The sequence below is a fragment of the Phyllostomus hastatus genome, unplaced genomic scaffold (assembly GCF_019186645.2).
Source record: "Phyllostomus hastatus isolate PE091 unplaced genomic scaffold, TTU_PhHast_1.1 phas_contig_80, whole genome shotgun sequence".
Taxonomy (NCBI): Eukaryota; Metazoa; Chordata; class Mammalia; order Chiroptera; family Phyllostomidae; genus Phyllostomus; species Phyllostomus hastatus.
The window spans coordinates 12264151-12286450 of NW_025333960.1; the positions used below are offsets into that span (position 1 = coordinate 12264151).

At 37.0% G+C, this 22300-nt stretch overlaps 1 protein-coding gene across 1 annotated transcript in view; it reads left to right on the forward strand.

The window, feature by feature from the left end:
* L3MBTL4 (L3MBTL histone methyl-lysine binding protein 4) overlaps positions 1 to 22300 on the forward strand; it is a 418336-nt gene that overhangs the window by 277896 nt on the left and 118140 nt on the right. Inside the window, exon 15 of the mRNA XM_045850314.1 lies at positions 17070 to 17243. Coding sequence (XP_045706270.1) covers positions 17070 to 17243 — 174 coding nt within the window. The remainder of the gene's footprint in view (positions 1 to 17069; positions 17244 to 22300) is intronic.

The window sequence follows — 22300 nt, forward strand, 5'->3', positions numbered from 1 at the left end:
AACAAGAACAGTTGGTGAGACATTGATGTAACCTGGCAGCCAAGAAGAGTGGCCTGGAATGAGCATTCATGAACAATGACAACTTCACTGTCCTAGTCAACGGAGGCAGTAGACACCATTGAGTGAGCCTATATAGTGTATGGCCATCACATTCAAAATGACTGAGTGAGTAGAGCAATGAATCTGTATCAAATGTTGTGTTAAGCTTGAACATTCCTCTACAGAAACTATTCAGATGATTCTGAAGGCCACAGCAATGGGCAACTGGTGATTGGCAGCTTCATCACAACACACCTGCTCATGCATCACATCTCGTACAGAGTTTTTTGGTGAAATATCAGATCACACAGATGACTCAGTGCCCCACCCTACAGCTCACATTTGGCACCCTGAGACTTCTGGCTTTTCCCAAAACTAAACATTTGAAAGGGAAAAGATTTCAGACTCGCTGATGAGATTCAGTAAAATATGAGGGGGTAGCTGATGGCAATTGGGAGAACTATGTGAGGTCCCAAGATGTCTACTGCAAAGGGGACTGAAGTGTCATTGTCCTATGTACAATGTTTCTTGTATCTTATATCTTCTTCAATAAACATCTTTATTTTTCATATTACATGGCTTTATACCTTCTGGACAGACCTCATATACCTTAAATTTGTGGATAATTTTTAAAAATTGTGCTTGAAGCATTTAAAAAAATTGTTTATCCTCACTTGAGGATATTTTTTAATTGATTTTAGAGAGAGAGGAAGGGGAGGAAGAGGAGAGAGAGACAGAAGAGACAGACTTCAATGTGCAAGACAAATATTGATTGGTTGTTTCCTGACCAGAGATTGAACCTGAAATCTGGGTATGTGCCCTGACTGAGGATCAAACCCATAATACGGGATGATGGTCCAACTAACTCAGCCATTTGACCAGGGCATACCTGAAGCATTTTTGACTTGAAATATTCTCCAGGTGCCTTTGGACAAGAGGCCTGAATAATACTTTCATTTCTGAGTGAAATTTTGTTTTAAAACAATGCATATTTATCAAAAGAGGAAAAATATACCTGAAAGACCTTTGCAGAAATTAAATGTATTTAAAACTAGAATATTCCAAATGAAAGTGCACTTGCCAATTCAAGCTATAAAGTTGTCCGTGACATATTACTGTAATTGTGTTTTGATTGAATTAACAATGTAGCAATATTGAGTGCAGCACCCAAGTCAAACTTAATTTTCCCCCAATCCTAGATCTGTTTCCAGGTCTGATCCAATCCTTCCATGGATGCAGTCTAGCATCCCATTCAGACCCAGTCCAGCTCCAGGTGGTTCCTGAAAACACTCTGTAAAAGAAATGCTCAAGTCTGAAAGGTCATCATTGGAGCTAGGATCCGAGAGTGATATACCCACAACTTCCAAAAGCCACGAGAAAGCAGCAAGCTCAAGGAGCTTAACAGCATACCAGACAGGGTAAGAGTTTTGACTGCCAGTAAGTCTGCTGAAGGGAAGAACCCATCAACAAAGAAGCGACCAATCGGTAAAGCTCAAGTACAACAAGGGAGCCCACACAAATGGAAGAAAGGGCAACCCTAGAGCATCCAAACAAAGAGATCAAAGAGACTGCACCACTTAGTCCTACAGAACTCCTACAACAAAATTCCACCCCATGAAGACACACAGTCAAAGCAAAGCATCCAAAGATGCAGAGACAAATGAAAAAGGGTCACCTAAAATGGGAAAACAAAGGAAGAACCCCCAACTGAAAGGAATGGAAGAATCCCCAATAAAAGAGCTAAATGAAATTTAGGCAAGCATCCTATCAGATACAGAATTTTTAAAAATCGTTATAAGGATGCTCAAGGAACTTAGTGACAAGTACAAGGAACTGAGTGGGAACTACAACAGCATGAAAAAGGAAATAGAAACTATAAACAAGAACCAGGAAGAAATGAAGAATACATTATCTGAAATAAGAATAACACTAGAAGGAAATGCAAGCAGGCTGGATGAAGCAGAACAGTGAATCAGCAAGCTGGAAGACAAGGTAGAATGAAATACTCAGGTATGGCAACAAAACAAAAAACTCCAAAAGTATGAGGATAGCTTAAGGGAACTTCAGGACAACATGAAATGTAACAACATCCACATCATAGGAATACCAGAAAGAGAAGAAAAGGAGTAAGGAATAGAAAACCTGTTTGAAAAAATAATGACAAAAAACTTCCCTAACTTGGAGAAGGGAAAGTTCATGCAAGAGGGTCCCAATCAAGGTGAACCTAAGCGGTCTACTCCAAGACACATCATAATTAAAGTGCCAAATTTTAAAGACAAAGAGAGAGTCTTAAAAGCAACAAGGGAGTTCTAATAAGGAGAGTAGCTGACTTCTCAGCAGAAACACTACAAGCCAGAAGAGAATGGTAAGAAATATTCCAAGTAATGAAAAACAAAGGCCTGCAACCAAGACTACTCTGCCCTTGAAGGCTCTCATTTAGAATGGAAGGTGAAATAAGGAGTTTCCCAGACAAAAGAAGGTTAAAACAATACACCTCCAGGAAACCAGCATTGCAAGACATGCTAAAGGGACTGCTTTAACAAGATGAAGGTATAGAATGAGAGAGAGAGGAACACAGGTACATAGGGAAAAAATGGCAATAATTACATACCTTACAATACTAACCTTAAATGTAAATGGATTAAAGACAGCAATCAAAAGACATAGGGTAGCTGAATGGATAAAAAAAACACGACCCACACATGTGCTGCCTACAAGAGACCCACCTCAGCGCAAAAGACTTATCTAGACTGAAAGTTAAGGGTTAGAAAAAATATTCCAAGCAAATGGAGACAGACAAAAGGAGACAAACAAAAAAAAAAAAAAGAAAGAAAGGTGGGATAGCAGTACTTATATCAGACAAGATAGGTTTCAAAATGAAGACCAGAAAAAGAGACCAAGAAGATCATTTCATAATTCTAAAGGGAAAAATCCACCAGGAAGCTATATGCATTGTAAACATATATACATGCAATATAGGAGCACCCACATATATAAAGAAAGCCTTGGAGGACCTCAAGAAAGATATATACAGCAGCACACTTATAGTAGGGGATTTTAACACCCTGCTGACAACAATGAACATAATCTTCCGAACAAAGAATCAACAAGGACATTGTGGCAGTGAACAACATGTGAGATCAAATGGGCTTAACTGATATATAGAGAACATTTTACCCCAAAGAAGCAAAATATACACTCTTTTCAAATGCATATAGAACATTTTCAAAGAAAGATCTCGGGATAGGACACAAAGTAAGCCTCAACAAATTCAAGAAAATTGAAATTACATCAAGCATTTTCTTGGACCACAATGTCTTGAAACTAGAAACCAACCTCAAGGAAAAAACTCAAAAAATTCAATTTTTTTGAGACTGAATAAGAGAGACAGAAGGACTGAATAACATATTATTAAACAATGAATGGGTAAACAATGAGAACAAGAAAGAAATCAAAAAGTTTCTGGAAACAAATGAAAATAAACACACACCAACCCAAAACCTATGAGACACAGCAAAGGCAATCCTGAGAGAGAAGTTCATTGCAATACAGACTTACATTAAAAAGATAGAAAAATTTCACATAAATGACCTAACCCTACATCTACAAAAAATAGAGGAAAAACAGTAAAGCCCAGAGTGAGTGGACAGAAGGGTAATAATCAAGATCAGAGCAGAGACACACAGACTAAAAGAACAATCCAAAGGACCAATAAATCCAGGAGCTGGTTCTTTTAAAAAATAAACAAAATCAACAAGCCTTTAATGAGACTCATCAAGAAAAAAAGAGAGATGACTCAAATAAATAAAATCAATAATGAAAGAGGTGAAATTATAGTTGATACTACACAAATACAAAGGATCATAAGAAATTACTATGAATAACTATGTGCCAAGAAATTTGAAAACCTGGATGAAATGGACACATTTCTAGAAACATACAATCCTCCAAAACTGAACCAAGAAGAAGCAGAAAGGCTGAACAGACCAATAATCAGCTAGTGAAATTGAAGCAGTAATCAAAAAGTTTCTGGCACACAAAAACCCTGGCCAGATAGATGCACAGGAAAATTTTACCAAACATGTAGAGACAAGCTAACCCCGATTCTTCTGAAACTGTTCCAAAAATTCCAAGAAGATGGAAGACTCCCAAACTCTTTTTATGAGGCCAGTATTATCCTAATTCCAAAACCAGATAAAAACTCAACAAAGAAAGAAAACTTCAGGCCAATATCTCTGATGAACATAGATGCTAAAATCTTCAACAAAATATTGGCAAACCTCATCCAGCAATACATTTAGAAGATCATACACCATGATCAAGTGGGATTCACCCTAGAGATTCAAGGATGATACAATATAACAAATCAATAAATATAATGCACCACATAAACAATATGAAACACAAAAATCACATGATCATATCGATGGATGCTGAAAAAACATTTGATAAAGTACAGCACCCTTTTATGATAAAAACACTCAGCAAAGTGAGAGTAGAGGGAGCATACCTCAACATACTAAAAGCCGTATACAAGAAACCTACAGCCAACATCATACTCAATGGGGAAAAACCTACAAGCCTTTCCCCTAAGAGCAGACATAAGACAAGGTTTTCCATTTTTACCACTTCTATTCAACATTGTATTGCAAATTCTAGCCATAGTGATCAGACAAGAAAAATACATAGAAAGCTTTCAAATTGGAAAGAAGAAAGTAAAACTGTTATTATTTGCAGATGAATGACAGAATACATAGAAAACCCCCAAGTCCTCATTAAAAAGCTAATCAACCTCATAAGTGAATTTGCCAAAATGGCAGGATACAAATTCAACATTTGGAAACTGAAGTCATTTTTGTACACCAACCATGAAATATCAGAACAGAAATTAAGGGGAAAATCCCACTTACTATAGCAGCAAGAAAAATAAAATACTTAGGAATAAACTTAACCAACGAAGTAAAAGACTTATACTCAAACTACACACCACTGAAAGAAATGAAAAAAGATGCAAAAAAAAAATAGAAGCTTATACCATGTTCATAGATTGGAAAGATTAACATCATTAAAATGCCCATACTGCCCAGAGCAATCTATAGCTTTAATGCAATCCCTATCAAAATACCAATGACATATTTCACAGATATAGAACATATATTTCAAAAATTTATATGGACCTATAAATGACCTCAAATAGACTCAGCAATTTTGAGAAAGAAGAACAAAGTAGGGGGGATTGCAGTACCTGATATTAAACTATATTACAAGGTCATTGTAATCAAAACAGTCTGGTACTGCCATAAGAACAGACAAATAGACCAATGGAACTGAATAGAGAACCCAGAAATAAACCCATATCAATACAGTTAGTTAATATTCAACAAAAGGGGCAGGAACATAAAGTGGAGTAAAAAATAGCCTCTTCAATAAATGGTGTGGGGAAATCTGGACAGCTACATACAAAAACTATGAAACTTGACCACCCACTTACACCATACACAAAAATAAACTCAAAATGGATAAAAGACATAAATATAAGTCACGACACCATAAAAGATCTAGAGGAAAACGGGCAGGAAAATTTCAGATGTTCTCCACAGCAATATTTTCACTGATACATCCTCTAGGGTAGGGAATATAAAGGAAAGCATAAATAAATGGGACTACATCAAACTCAAAAGTTTCTGCATAGCTAAAGAAAACATCAACAAAGTGGAAAGGGAACCAACTGTATGGGAAAACATTTGCCAATGATACCTCTGACAAGGGTTTGATCTCCAAAACACATAAAGAACTCATATGGCTCAACACCAGGAAGACAAATGATACAATTGAAAAATTGGCTAAGGACCTGACACTTCTCCGAGGAGGACTTACAGAGGGCACATGGACGTATGAAAGGATACTTAACATCACTAGCCATCGGAGAGATACAAATTAAAACCACCATGAGATACCACTGCATATCACTCAGAATGGCCGTCATAAATAAATCAACAAACAATTGCTGCCGAGGATGTTCAGAAAAGGGAACCCTCATGCACTGTTGGTGGAATGCAGACTGGTGCAGCCACTATGGAAAACAGTATGGAATTTCCTTAAAAAACTAACAGTGGAACTGCCTTTTGATCCAGTGATCCCACTGCTGAAATTATACCCTAAGAATCCTGAATCACCCATTCAAAAGGACCTGTGTACCCCATTGTTTATAGCAGTGTTATTTACAATAACCAAGTGCTGGAAACAGCCTAAGTGCCCATCAGTAGACGGGTGCATCAAAAAACTATGGCTCATTTACACAGTGGAATACTACACAGCAGAAGGAAGGAACTCCTACCTTTTACGACAGCTTAGATAGAACTGGAGAGCATTATGCTAAGTGAGATAAGTCAGGTGGTGAATGCCAAATACCATATGATCTCACCTATAAGTGGAACTTAATTAACAAAACAAACAAATGAATGAAATAGAACCAGAGACTTGGAAATAAAGAACAAACTGACAGTGACCAGAGGAGTGCACGGATGGGGCTAATGGGGAAAGAAGAAGAAGAGGCAAGCAAAGAAACATGAATGGAGGACTCATGGACACAGACAATGGGGGTGGATTGCCTGGGAGTTGGTGGGAGGCAGAGGAATGGGCTAGGGGTAAGCAATGGGGAAAAAGGCAGGACAACTGTAACTGAACAATAAATTTTAAAAAGTAATGTAGCATATTAATTTGTTTAATTTGCTGCTTAATGTTAACTATGTAGATAATATTCTATTAGAAATTTTTAAACTGCAATTCTATTCATCATATCTTCTCCATGTATGGATTCCACAAATTGCTTACTTAGTATACTAACCTGGTTTCAGCATAAAATTGTAAAGGCCATTAGTGTGCTACTTAATATACTATCACATTTCTTCAGAATAATTTACACCTTGGAAGTTTCTAGTAACCATGCACTGAAATACTTTAGAGGAAAGAGTACACACATATACACATATCACACAAACTTTAACCTTTACTCTTGGTGCATTTTTTCTTCCCTGACTAGTTTACTGAAAATATCACCTATAAGAAAATAGTTTAGATAACATTTTGTACACACTCCATTAAGGGATACCTCCTAGTGCATACCAAGTAAAGTCATATGCTGGATTTGACTTTTGATATTAAAACAGACATTAATGAATTGGCTAAGTTCATATCTCCAATGAAACAAAAATAAATGGAAATTGCATTTAATTATTTTCTATTTATTTGTACACAAACAGGGTTCATATTCTTGGCATGTATTATAGTCTTTATCTGTTTCCAACTTAAGAATATTTTGAAAACTACATCAGGAACCTAATAGGCTAAATTGTGATAGGGGCCAAATCTTTTCCCAGAAGGGGCTGGTTCTCATCCTCTGCAGTTGGGCCTTTGTTGTTTCATCTGGACAATGTGTAGAGATGGCAGAAAACAAAAAAAAAGGCTAAACTGACTTTTCCATAAGGATAGAGGCAGCTTCTAGGAGGAAGGATTCAATCTGGAATAGCTAAATAGGGGGACTGAAAAGAGAACCCACGGGGCTGAGTTTGGGGACATTGATCAAAATAGAGAGATATTCAAGTCTTCTTTTCTGGGTTTTATGCCTGAAATCTTGCTTGGCATCAATCTGAGTAACATCCATAAATCAATAAATTACAGTTATGATACATGACTTATTTCTTTAGAAACTGATATGCTGCTGAGGCGCTGATATAGAAGGTAGCCCTATTTTACTCAGTTCACTCTGAAATAAACAGTTATGGCCTCTGAAGTTAAGAAATCTATACTATAGAAGATGGATATATACACATAACAGTATGATGAGATATTAATAGAATTTGGAAAATGTATTTTAAATCTAAGGAGCATTGATTATTCTAATGCGACCAGAGCTTAGGTTTTATGAGTAGTGAAAATGGAGATAGCTTGGGAAGGTGGTCTAGATCAGAGCAAGGGGGTCTTTGAATGCCATGTAAAAGAATTTCAACTTGGGTCTAAGAGCATACATTTATAACAAATAGAGGGAAGAAAATAATTAATGGCTCCTTTTTCTCAAATGCACCTGCAATGTGAAAATTGAATTCCTGTAACTAACAGCAGTATGAGTTACAGAGAGGTAAAGAAATAGCCTTTATTGAATGCACATCGGCCAGCTACTAAACTCGCATTCTGCATCCAGTGAAACTCTTACCTTGATACAGTGAGTGGAGTGCTGTTCATTGTGTTACATGTGAGGAAGTCATGATCTGCAGAGGGTGAGGGTGGTGGTAGAAGGAGGACTGAAACACTTAGACCTGTCGAAAGCTTCTTTTGCTGCTTCAGGATTCCCTGGGTGCTTTTAGATAAATTCTTCCTTTAACAAGAGAAGTAAACAATGGTTCATTGCCTAGGAGGAGCCTTCAATAAAGTTTTCTAACATTAAAATTACTGTTAGAAACTTCTACTTTCAGAACAATGGAGTAAAAATATCTCTCTCTATTACTCCCACTAATAAACATATGAAAGCTCTGGAAGTTGGAGAGAAGGAGGCAGACCAGCTGGAGACCTCAGAGCCTGAGTGACACCACAGAGGTGCATTCCCTGAGTTTTCTTTCTCCTTGTATACCTTGGGATGATTGTTGTTTCTATTTTCATTTGTTCCATGTGTGTCAATAAATTGCTCATTAAATCATTTTTATTGTGGTTGTTTTGCAATATTGGTCAGATAAAAATTCTAGCACTGACGTCATCTTGATGTTGTCATTAGCAACATAAAATATATGAAAGGATAAAATTCACTGGTAAAGGTAAGTGTATATTCAAATTCAGAATAATATTGTAATGGTAGTGCATCAATCACTTTAAAAGAAAAAAGCTTTAAAAATTACTGTACTAAAATAACTTGCTGTGGATACACAATCTTGAGCAAGAATAACAAAACTGGAATCACCACATTTCCCGATTGCAAATTATAGTACACAGGTATAGTTATCAAAATAATATGCCATTGGCATAAAAACAAATATGTAGACCAATGTTCAGAATGGAGCCCAGAAATAAACCCTTATATACACACTTAACTGGTCTTTGACAAGGGTGCCAAGAATACACAATGGGGAAAAGACAGTCTCTCTTCAATAAATGGCATTGTGAAAAGTGGATATCCATATGCGTAATGAAACTGGGCTTTTATCTTACATTACACAAAAATCAACTCAAACTGAATTAAATGGAAAAGCTCCTTGACATTGATATTGGCAATGATTTTTAAGTGGAATGACATCAAACTAAAAAGCTTCTGCACAGCAAAGGAGACAAAATGAAAAGGCAGCCTACTAAATGGGAGAAAATATATGCATACCATATATCTGATAAGGGGTTAATATCCAAAATATTTAAGAATTCGTACAACTCAATAGCAAAAAACCCCAAATAACCTGATTAAAAAATGGCCAAAAGACTGAAGTACACATTTCTACACAAAAGACATACAGAAGACCAACAGGTATATGGAAAGGTGCTCAATGTCACTGATCATCAGGGAGATGCAGATTAAAACCACAGTGAGATATTACCTTACACCTGTTTGGATGGCTGTTATTAAAAAATAAAAGAAGATAAGGGTTGGCAAGACTATGGAGAAAAGGGAACCTTTGTGCACTGTTGGTGGAAATGCAAAATGGTACAGCCACTGTGGAAAAGAGTGTTGAGGTTCCTCAAAAAGTTTTAAAAAATAACTACTGTATGGTTCAGCCATTGCACTATAGGTATATATCCAAAGGAAATGAAATCAAGATCTTGAAGAGATATCTGCACTTCCATGCTCATTACAACATTATTCACAATATCAAAGACAGGGAAACCACCTAAATGCTCATGAATGAATGAATGAATGAATAAAAATTGTGGCGTATACATAGGATATTACTTAGCCTTTAAAAAGAAGGAAATTCTGTCATTTACAACAGCATGGATGAACCTGGAGAGCATTATGCTAAGTGAACTAAGCCAGACACAGAAAGACAGATACTATGTGATACCACTGGTATGTGGAATCTGAAATAGTCATACCTATATAACTTTATTAACCAATGTCACTCCAGTAATTCAATAAAAAAGAAAGCACACAAAAAAGAAATATTCTGTTAAAGACCTATTAGGACTATGATATCTAAGGGATATCTTGGATACATAATAAAAATGTCATTGTTAGAGGAGAATATGATAAACTTTTCTTCAAAAAAATAAATACAACAGACTTATTAAAGCACAGTAGAATGGTGGATGCCAGGGTTTGCAGGGGGGTGGTGAGGGAATTGTTAAAGGGCAGAAAGTTTTAGTTATGCAAGATAAATAAATTCTGCAGATCTATGCAGTATAGTGCCTATAGCTAACAACACTCTTGCATACTTAAAATGTGCTGAGAGGGTAGCTCTTAAGTATTCTTATCACTAAAAAATAAATAATAACAGGAAGCTTTGATAGGTGATATACTGTACTTTGCCATGTATGATGTGCACCCACATTTTAGTACTACCCGTGTATAATGTTCATCCTTATTTTCCCTCAAAAATTTGGGCAAAAGTGCTCATTATACATGGCAAAATACAATATATAGTTATGGCCTTAGTGGTGGTGGTGATTTCATAGGTGTACACTTATCCCCAAACTTACCGAGTTGTACACATTAAATGTATACCATTTTTTATATATCAGTCATACCTGAATAAAGTCCTTCTTGCTATGTACATTAAGTTTTATAATACTTTTAATGACAAGTGAAAATAGCAGCTATTTTATGGACAAAGTTACTCAGAATCAGGGAAAATTTACCCATAGTATCTTGGGTAATCTCATTTTAAAGCTATAGGAATTTGAAGAAAGTTGACCTTAATACTTGTAATCTCATGTGTAACAATTGGGTTTTGCCTATCCCTATTTGAGAAGAAAATAATAAAAGTCATGTTACATCTTCATTAGGTATTAAAATACTACGATGATGCTTCCTTCCTGGTCTGTATTCCAACACGTATCATTTATACTTGCTCTTAATCTTTTTAGAATTAAAATCAGCAACAATCTAAGTCACATGTTAGTCTTTAAAAGTTTATGTGAAAAGTATTATAGGTATTCTATAATTGCAATAATCTACATTTCAGTATTTATCATGCTGTTCACTGCCATTTGGCCAATAAATCAGTATTTCCTAAGAACAAAAGGTGTTTATTTAACATTCTTATACTGTGTAACTTTAGACTACCCACCTATTGACTGAAAATGAGTGAACATTATACATTTAAATGGCAGTGAGAACAAACAGTATTCAGACTACTGGGAACAACACTGAGTAGGGTGACGGGGTGCTGCTTTTCTTACGGGGCAGGTGTGGTGTGGGCAGCTGCCAACAGGACGGGGCCCTCAGGGTCCAAGGCCAAGTTGCAAGGCATTTCCTCACCTTGTTCCCTCCTGCCTCCTTGCCTCATCCCCTTGTCAGGTCTCAGTGCCCTCTCTCATGATCTGACAGAGGCACCCATTCAGCGCTTCCTTGCTGCCCTTTGTTTCTGGGAGGCTTAATTCTGAGACCCCCTCTTCCTTGAACACTTTCCAGTGAGACCCATACACTACAGCAAGAAATCTTCATGCTTTGAAGACAGATGAAGAGATTTTTAGACTCTAACCTCCAATTTTATATCTCACATCTCATATCTTAAATGAGTCTTCTATGTCATCTTGTCTAGGTCTTAGAAGGAAAAGAATACAGTTGGCTTGTAAAAAAATTAAGACAAAAATATGCAATACAATAGGCTTCATCAAGAGTTGGGTTCATTGCATCAGAGAAGAACTCAGAATCGAACTATATCCCTAATTCCTGGGCTATATGAGGGCATATTCCTAAATAAAGGCTGCTCCTGGGAGCCACTTGCCTACTTTGGGTGACCTCACTTTTCAGGATCAGGAGAAAGGTTGTCAACAACTTGACACTTTTCCTGAAATGCTTCTGCCTCTGTTTTATTTTTTATTTGTGTTTTGAAGTACAGCACTTAAGGGGGCTGTTTTATTTTTGCCTTTTGCTTAAATTTGTAATGCTTCCTAACCTCTTAACGTTGTGTCACAGAGAGAAAATGATATTAGAACTTGGGAACAGGAAGGGATTTAGAGCCTGGAGGGGGCTGCTCGGGCTACAAGGACTGGCTGGGGACTCTGGGGCCCCAGGCCCCTCCTAGCCACCCTGGGGGTGTAGCTGCAAACTGACCGGGAAGCTGCCATTAAGGTATGTTGTGACAACTTTGTTATAACCTCGTGGTCCAAACTGTTTACCTCCTAGGACTTGACATAGCCCTGTATTTCCAGTTGAACAGGGTAGTTAGAGACAAGCAGGAACCAAATTTGCTGCTTGGGTATGAGAAAATGAACATTATTAATACAAGATGATAATATAGTTGCATGTGCAGAATCTGGTGCCCAAGGGGTTTGGCTCAAGTAGAAGAATCCAAGGAGAAGGAAGAGATCCCAATTAGTGGGCAAAGCATAGTAATAGAGACTAATTCAGTGTGTAAGTACATGGAAGACTGACTAGGTTATATCTGGGAAGTAGAACCTTGCTTCCTAGGTTGAGATTAGGAGGCAGAGGTCTTACTATGGGAAGGGACTTGCAGAAACAAAGTAGGAACACAGGGCTTACATCTAACAGGGTGAGCCCTGAATTCTAGTCATGGCAGCAAACAAAGTATTTAGGAACAAAGACCAAGGCAGACGCGAAGCTAGAGGATCCAGTGCCAATGAGGCTGAGTAGGTCTCGTGAACAAGGCATGAGCGTAGGTACCAGACCTGGTACCCTGCTTCAGGTTGGGACCCTAGGACTTTGGAATGAAGAAGTGAGTTTAGCAACTTTCCTCCAGCCTCAGATCAGGATTGGTCCTGGGAATGTGGGGAAACTGCACCAACCTGTAGAATCAGGTACACCTGCCCTGAAAGGAAGAAAAGAATTCAGAGGTTGGGCTCAACGCAAAAATCAAGGATTCGGCATCACCTGTTCATACTGCTCCCTCCAACCCCAACCTTATTATAACTCAAATGTGGGACATCAGTCAGGAATGCCACTCTTCGGAAGAGTACAGGGCAGCTCTTTGAGGAAAAAGTATAGTTTACTTTTTCATATACCCTCAGATGTTAAGAATTATACCTTATATTCTGAGAAGCAAAACCAATATTTTTTTGTTTTGTTTTAAATTTTTATTTATTTTTTTTTACTCTTGTTCAAGTACAGTTGTCTCCATTTTCCCCCACCACTCCCTCCCACCCCAGCTATCCCCACCTCCCACCCTCCATTCTACCGGCCTTTGGCTTTGTCCATGTTTTGCTTCACACATGTTCCTTGACAACTCTTCTCCCTTAGCCCCAATATACCCTCCCACTTCCCCTCTGGTTACTGTCAGATTGTTCTTTATTTCAAAGTTTATGGATATATTTTCCTTGTTTGTTTGTTTGTTTTATTAGGTTACTGTTAAAGGTGAGATCATATGGTATTTGGCTTTTACCACCTGGCTTATTTTTGCTTAGCATAATGTTCTCCAGTTTCATCCATGCTGTCACAGAGGGTGGGAGCTCTTTCTTTCTTTCTGCTCCATAGTATTCCATCATGTAACTGTATCACCATTTTTTGATCCACTCATATACTGATGGGCACTTAGGTAGCTTCCAGCACTTGGCTATTATTGTAAATTGTGCTGCTATGAACATTGGGGTGCATAGCAAAACCAATATTTTTAATTGCAGTCATTTTTATGTTTCTATTTATGAAGAGAACTATTAGGATCTCAGTTTTAGATCTGTCAAAAATTTCATTTAAAAGTTTACAACTGTCTAGCAGCTTTTTTCTTCTTTAGCATTTGCCTTCTATTCATCTGCTTTGCTACTGAAGAGCTTGGGGCTGACATTTTTAAAATAAATTATTCATTTGAACCATATGAAATTCCCAATGTTTGATTACCTGACTTTTTAAAACTGCAGTTTCCTAGAGTCAGCCTAATAGTTTCCACTGCCTCTTCCTCTCTTCCTTCTTTCCCTGAAAACTACAAACAAACCGAATTAAGGAGAGATAGGGAAGGTCTGCTTGGCCAAAAGAACATGTCTCCCCCAAGACCTTGCTACTCAGGACTTTAGCCTGAAGTTTTTACTCTTGCTTATCTCTGCCTATAATGAGTGAAATTTGAATATGCTATTTCCTTCTATGTGAGAAATTGATGGATATTGATGTTTTACCTTGATCAAAGAGCTTTAAGTCATAGACATTTCAGTTTATGTCAACAACTTTCTAAAGAGACTGTTTCTCCAACCATTTTACCCAATGTTTGACTAAATGAAAGGTAAGTTTTAAATGGTTTTATCGTACCTAGGCATATCTCTTCAATCAGTTTTTTTTCTCATATGGGGGTAATGACATGAAATTAAGAAAATTCACGATAATGATCATTAAAAAAATCTGAAATTGAGAGTATATGTTACATGGGCAGCAAAACTTCTGAGTCAGAGTATCTTAATGATTGCTTGGCTGTGCTTGAAATAAACATTTCCCAATCTCCCTTAGGTTAGCATTTCAACTTTTATTTGCAGAAAGTTCTTTCTAAAATCTCCCTTAAGTCTCATATGCTACATCTTAAACAGATCACTTCTACTCTGTTGTTATTGGAAATAGTACTTTATCACATCTCCATTCCTCACAAAGGACTAGCATATGCGGACATATATCCCTCTAGCCCTGAACCATGGCAAACCAAGTACTTGCTTTACCCTGTAAATATCTGCCTTGGCTTCTCTTTCTACGAGATTTATGCCATGGTTTCCTTTGTGTTCCTTTTTTCTGATGGTGTTAAAAACCTTGTCCAACTTCTGCCCACCTGTTTGGTGCTAATGATTAGGTGATCAATTTGGGGGCTTCCCAAGAAAGTGCCAGGCATCTTTTGGAAAGTTGCTTATTCTGTGCGAGCCTGTTTTCTCACCTGTAAAATAAATAATATGAATATCATATTTGGGTATTTAGTAATAATTATTAGAAATAATATATATAAATCATAGTGAATGGTAATGGACCTATAGCATACACTCAATAGGGCTAACTTTTTGTTGTTATAAATTGTATTTATTGGTGTATAATTCTTAACTCTCTAGATATCTATTCTCTAAAGTGCCTAGCATGTAGCAGATGCTCAATCAATAAACGAATAAACTAATCAATGCTAATTATTACAAATTATAGAGAATACATATAAAGGGGCACTTTTGTCTAGAAAAGGCTGCTAGCAAATCAGCCATGATGTCGGCACCCGGACATGTTGGGTGGGGCTGGTGTCATTCTGACCACCCTGTCCCAAATTCCAGGTGTACATGAGCACTACAGTCCCTCCAAGACTAGGCTGATTATAGGCTCTCCGTGGAAAACTCGATGTACTTATTATGTGAATGAGGAGCTGACAAGAGTCTTCTGGAAGAAATAAAAATTCACAAAACAGTGCAAAGAGCAAAAAGGAGACAACGTTTTTCATGTTAGGTGCTGGCACCTCTAAGAATTAAAAATGAAATGAAATGAGACTAATTGCATGAAGGAGTTTCTTTCTTTGACTGTGATCATTATTTGGAATCACCTCTGCCCCAAATCTGTCTTCCTAGATTTCAGGAAAAGAAAGACAGTTGGACAGAAATACATTTTCTTCCTTTCTTATTGTGCAGCTCACTGCTTTGGGTTTAATAAACTGCCTAAATTACCTGGTTGACTGGGAGGGAAGGTTATGTTTTTACATTTATATTAAACAAAAAACGGGTGCTTTAATAATAAATCATCACATCTGATGGTAAAAAAAATAATAATAAAATAAAAGAAAAACCACATTGGTCCCTGATTTTATCATAACCTTAAAATAACAGAAGTCTTTCACATATTCAGAAAGAGTTTATTATATACCATGTATCAGCAAATTTACAGTAAATAGGAAATTAATTCCTAAAGAAGAACCAACTGCCTAAACATTAAAGCATTTGACTATGGGCTTTCCTAGATACAGATGATAATACTGTGGTAATGACGGCAGCTACCGGGTGATGATGATGATGTGTGTGTGTGTGTGTGTGTGTGTGTGTGTGTGTGTGTGTTGTGTGTATGTGTGTGTGAGAGAGAGAGAGAGAGAGAGAGGGAGAGATTTATGGTCACAACAACCATTATGAGTTAGATTCAGTTTCATTTTACTGGAGAGAAACTGAAGCTCCAGCAAGAAATGTTTTACCTGGGGTCATGTGCAGGCAACTTCCTGTTATGCCTGTGCTTTTACCAACAGTGGCTGCCCCACTCCTAACAGCAGCAGAGGTTTGGGGCCTCTTTGGAGACAGGGATGTGTGCACAGAAATCTAACAGGGACAATCGGTCAGCCTGTGGAACCTGATCGTCTGTCCAGGCGGATCCTTCTGCCCCAGGCTGCAGTTAGGCTCAACCACATCCAGGCTGCAGGGCTCAGCCCTGACACCAGTCCATCCTCTCTCACCTGCAGCTGTCCCTTCCCACTCAAACCCAAAGCTTCCTAGTGAGGTTCTGGAGGAGTAAGTTGAATCCAGATACCGCATTTCTGGGTACAGAATGTTAAGAAACAAAAGCATAATATTCTCTGACAGTGGTAAATATTTTAGTTACCCATAATATTTGTGATATAGTCAAACCACTGCATAAATATTGGAGGAAATATTAGAATGGTGTTTATATAATATTTTCATTGCTCCATTGGAAGCACATCTTTATATTATTCTTAGGTTTTTAAGTTTCCAAAATTGTAAAAACCATACATTCTGTTGACTGCTGACCAGTGTCTAGGACCTGAAATTTTTCTCAAAGGACAATATGAAAAGAAACTTATTTGAGTGTGTTTAATCAAAGAAGAATGTCTACTCAGTTTTAAAATACTGGATGTATGTCTGTTCCAATGACAGTGGATCACTGATTTATCACTATAAACTGACGACTATGTTCTCATTTTATTACAAACCAGTGCTTTTGGCTGCCCGTATTCTGACATGAACTTGAAAAAGGAGGTAACACTCCACGATCGTCTGAGAGAACAAACACAGGAAAATTTGGGATCAGACTCTTCACATTTAAAATTGGAAAATCTCTGTAGTTTGAACTTCAGTGGAAAACATGAACAGGCAAACAGTCAGCCCAGGTAAGGAACTTTTGAAGATGTGAACCAGCAAGTAAACCATGCAGAATAGTTAGAGAGCAAATTTGTTAATGCTGATGATTTGCTACATTTTTTTAAATTGCTTTTGTTTCTAGGTATTATGTTCACTGGGTCATAGAATTCATTTAAGCCTTGATCATCATTTAAAAAATGTTTCTATTCATCAAAAATTTGAATTTTTCTTTTTGTAAATGTATACATTACATGTAAGCAGTAGAAAGCATATCTCATTTAGGAAATTCTGTAAGATTCCTTTTTAACTTGACAACTTCTTTATTCTTTGGAATTATTTCATAGAAATGATTCTTATGGAACATGGCTGAGTACTTGTACCCAGTCACATCAGGACTTCCTCTTACCTGTTAACTTGTCTTAGTCATCTTTAATCCAAATGTACTTCAGATACAATTTCTTCTTACTCTGAATAGTTTTATTTTGATTTTTTGATAATACATCATCTTTTTGTTCCTAAATGTAAATTTACATCTTAAGAATCAGGTTCCAGCCCTGGCTGGCGTAGCTCAGTGGATTGAGCGCGGGCTGGGAACCAACGTGTCCCAGGTTCGATTCCCAGCCAGGGTACATCCCTGGGTTGCAGGCCATAACCCCCAGCAACCACACATTGATGTTTCTCTCTCTCTCTCTCTCTCTCTCTCTCTCTCTCTCTCTCTCTCTCTCTCTCTCCCTCCCCCCTTCCCTCCCTAAAAATAAATAAATAAAATCTTAAAAAAAAAGAATCAGGTTCCAATTTTTATTTACATATAATCATTTTCCGAAGAGCTGCAAATGCAACCTTATTTGGTATTTTTTAACCTAAATGAGTAAACATTCTAAATAACATCTTTTTTATAAAAGAGCTCAATTCTCTATGCTGTGAATAATAAACACAGAAAAACCTAACAGTAAATAACTGGAGACTGGACAGAGATGGAGCCAAGAAAGACTAGGCAGAGAAGCAAGACGTGGGTGTGGTTGCGACTGTCCCCAGGCAGGAGGCCTTCCTGATCAAGCCCTTGAAAGACATAGACCCTTTTTCTGCCAGTGTTGACAGAGCTGCTGTTTGAGGGCTGCTGTTTCTCTTAAGCCTCCAAAGCCCATTTGGCAGATGTTTACACCTGTAAGTCTCAGGTGCTTACAGAGACTTGCATGCCTCTCTGTGGGAGCAGAGATTGCACTGGAACAACTTTCTGCCCATTTACACCTTTCAGTCCCAGTAAGGGTGCTCCTTTATTCCCAAGGGGAGATCTGTTCATTGGGAGGATACATTTTTCACATCCCAGACTATGGATTTTGTTCTTTTCTCATGCGAATGTTGTCATATAGCATTTGGGTGACATTTCGTTTTTGTTAAGTAGCTTATTTTTACTTTGATCGTTGTGCACACAACTATGCAGATTAGCTCTCCTCTGTTGTGTGATCTATTTTGTATGGATATGCATGCCTCTATTTCTGTAGCTGTATCTTGCATGTTTATTATTTATTTGTACACCCACTCCTCTTGTAGAAAATTCACAGGGTCTAGTTGTTCTTTGCTGTGCTTTACACCCACACTGCTTACAACTCTAAATAGTGGAGGAGCTTGAACATCCTTTCCATTTCCTAGCTGAGGGAGATTTTTTCTTTTTAAAACTGTTTTCCAAGTGACCATGTTTATTTATTTTCATATATCCATTTACCCTTACCCTTGCTGTTCTATTCTGTTATCTTTTTAAAAAATAAAAACTCAGTCATTCTCTTGTAAATATTTTAAATGTTCATCCTCAATGTCAAAAGTCATAGACACTAAGCAGATCTTTGAACTGCTCTAAACAATGATTACACTGTTGGATTCTCTTAGAGGTCAGCTAAACCTTTCTTTTCAGCACAGATATATGGCTTCCCGTGTCTTGAACTTCTTTTAGGAATTTATTCCTTTTGATATATTATTATGGGCCTTATTATTTTAAAGGAGCTTTGCACTAAAATATATGAGATAAGTATAATTACTACAGATAGAAAGAAAAAGCAGAGAAGGTTAGTTGAAATTGAGCAAAAAGCATTTGTAATCCTATTCAGTCAAATCCTATTTCTTGCATGCACAGAACTATGCAAGTATTGAACGGGGTTTGCGGGGGAGTCACAGTGTACATCTTGAATTCTTAAACCTTCTTTTACTTTCAAATATCAAGACCAAAGCCATCATTGCACGCCAGCCCACTTTTATTTTTGATGAATCATTGTAACAATATTGGATAAATAGTATGCAGTAGTGCCCACTTTGACTCTACCTTCATTTCCTTGCCATCCTACTCAGTCTAGAATTCCAGCTGGAGGTAAAAAGAGAACAAGGACACCAACAAGGAATATGTGGTCTAACTATGAGTACATAAAGTATATTTTTACTCTCTTCATAGTTTACTTATAGTAATTTCCTAAGGCTGCCTTTCATCTAACCCAAATCTTTACTCTTAAAATCACAAGATACCAGATACAGGTGGAGGAGAATATTTAAATTCCATCTGTTCTACATGATAAGAAGAAATATTTTTTATGTGGTTCATGTGCAGTCATAAGCTTTGGGGCTAAATTAGTGAAAATTTGAGTTATAATTTCCACTGGCCTCCAATCCATCCATTTGCCACTGAGCTCTGGACAGGCCTTCTGTAATTTTTTATACAAGCAAAACCTGTCACCTGAATTGCAAGAAGTCTTAGAATCCCAGACTTCTTGCAATTCATGTGCAAAATGTAAAATTAACTACTGACATTCTTCCAAAATCAGTTAGATGATGTCCAACAGTTTAAGGAATTTTTTTTTCCTTAACTGTATCCTGGTTTTGTGTTTATTTTTAAAAAGTACATTTGTTCTCATGTTAATCTTTGAAGCAGGAATTATTAGTAAGCATTTACGCTCCATTATTTTGTAGTAGAAATAACCTATTTATATTCACATTTTATTAGCAGAGGGTCAAGTTTTAAACTTGAGTGAATTATATACTACTAGATGTTTATAAAACTAACCTTTATAGCAGGAAGATTACATATTAATACAACTTTGAAGAATCAGATTCATAATAGGTCACCATTGCTGAAAGACTATATAGATATTCCTTTTCCCTTGTATTAAGAGTACTACTATATTCATAGTGCATTAAATAGAGGCATGTGACCTTATACGTGAATGTCTTTCATTTGGGAATGTACTCTAGAAAGGGGAAAAATCCTTTAATTTGTTTAACAGTTTATAGTTTGCACACAGATTACCTTTAGAGCCCCCATAATCTGTGATTTAGGCAAAGCAGAGATTATTGTTATCATAGTATTACCATTTGTAGGTAGAGATCCTTACTAGTAGCTGATCTGGGACCCAAACATAAGTCTTTTGAGTAAATTCAGAGTATTCCCAGTTCAGTAATATAATAATAGTAACACCAAAAATGTCAACAATAATAATTAACTATTAATATCACACACTTTGAGCTACAAAGCATTGTGCTAAACAATTTACATGCAGCATCCTGTTAATTTTATTCATTGTCAACAACCACCCTCTGTGTGGCTAAGTATTCTAAGTCTGATTTTATAAAGTAGGCATCTTAACATTAGAGATGTTAGGCAGAGTGCCCAAGATCACACAGGTAAACAGCCAAAAATTTGGGATTATAATCCAGAACTGCCTGACTCCAAATGTTTTGACTACGTTAGGCTACAAAAAGAATGACAATTTAAGACTTTGAAATTGCCTGGCTGGGTTGTGTGTAGACTATTTCCTACTTCTGTCTAGGATTCTCAGGGTCATCTTGTAATGCATTTATTTCTTATTTTTTGAAAAGAGAACTGTCAAAGGGGAAGAATCTTAACTATGTTTCCCCCAAACTGTTTATTCTTTATACTACTTATATAAAACACAAAATCTTTCACCTCGAACACATTTCACTGAAATACACTAAAGGCTTCTATCTGCAAGAAGGGAATAAAATTATACTCATTTATCAGTTTTATCATAAAGAAAATTTCTTTGACTATAACTCCTCCCACCTCCCCCTATTATTGAATTTCTGTTAGCTGGCTTCTCCAGGCCAGAGTAGGATATTTTTCTCTGGCATTTCCAACTCACCTAAGTATTCTTTTATAACATCTTTTACCTCCCTAAAGCAATATTTAATATATTCTAATTCACACAATTGGTAGAACTACCATTAGTTAAAATGCTTGTCATTTTCAATCATTACTATTAAGAAAATCTAAGAAAATGCCTAATAAAGCTCACTTTTTTTTTCCTTATGCCTACCATAATATAAACTGTGTGCACTGCCCTCAGGCCCATATCAATGATGAGAATGGCTGGGTAATCAGAGAAGAGAATGGCATGTAGTGGAATAGTTCCTTAATGATCCTTATAATAAATTTCACTGCCTGAGCCAACTAGTTTATTTCCAGTACTCAAATCAACTGCAACATAAATATCTTCTATGAGGTCCATTCTCAGAATTAAAATAGTGTTATTTGGTTCTTGCACATATTTCCAAGTTATTAAGTAGATTTTCTTTAATCCATCTGCCTTTTCTCTCACTCCCTTCCTCATAAATTCTCTGCTTGGGAGATAAATTCTACCCATTAGGAGATAAATTCTACCCATTGTCCTACTCACCCCTGTCATCATCCACAGTATTGTTTTGAGTCCTGCACCAGTGCCTTTGTTTCCATCCTTTTACCTCATTTATTCCTGCCTGCGTTTTCTCCCTCTTCCCAGGCTCATCTCTGTCCTGAGGTTTTCTATAGCAGTTCCAACACATATGAGCTTCTTGATGTTAGAGATGTTTTACACGACTCTATTTCTAATGCCTATTATAATGCCAGACACTTAGTAGGCACTCAGCAAATTAAGTAGATGTTGAGCAATCACTATGCACCAGGGACTGTACTAGGCCCCGGGGTATGGATCGAATAAGAGATAATCCCGTTCCTTGTTCCTAGTATTACTTTGTGCCTTTGATCTGGTACCACACACTTTGGCTTATGCTTGTGTGTCTGCGTGTGCCTTTTAAATACTTGTCTTGT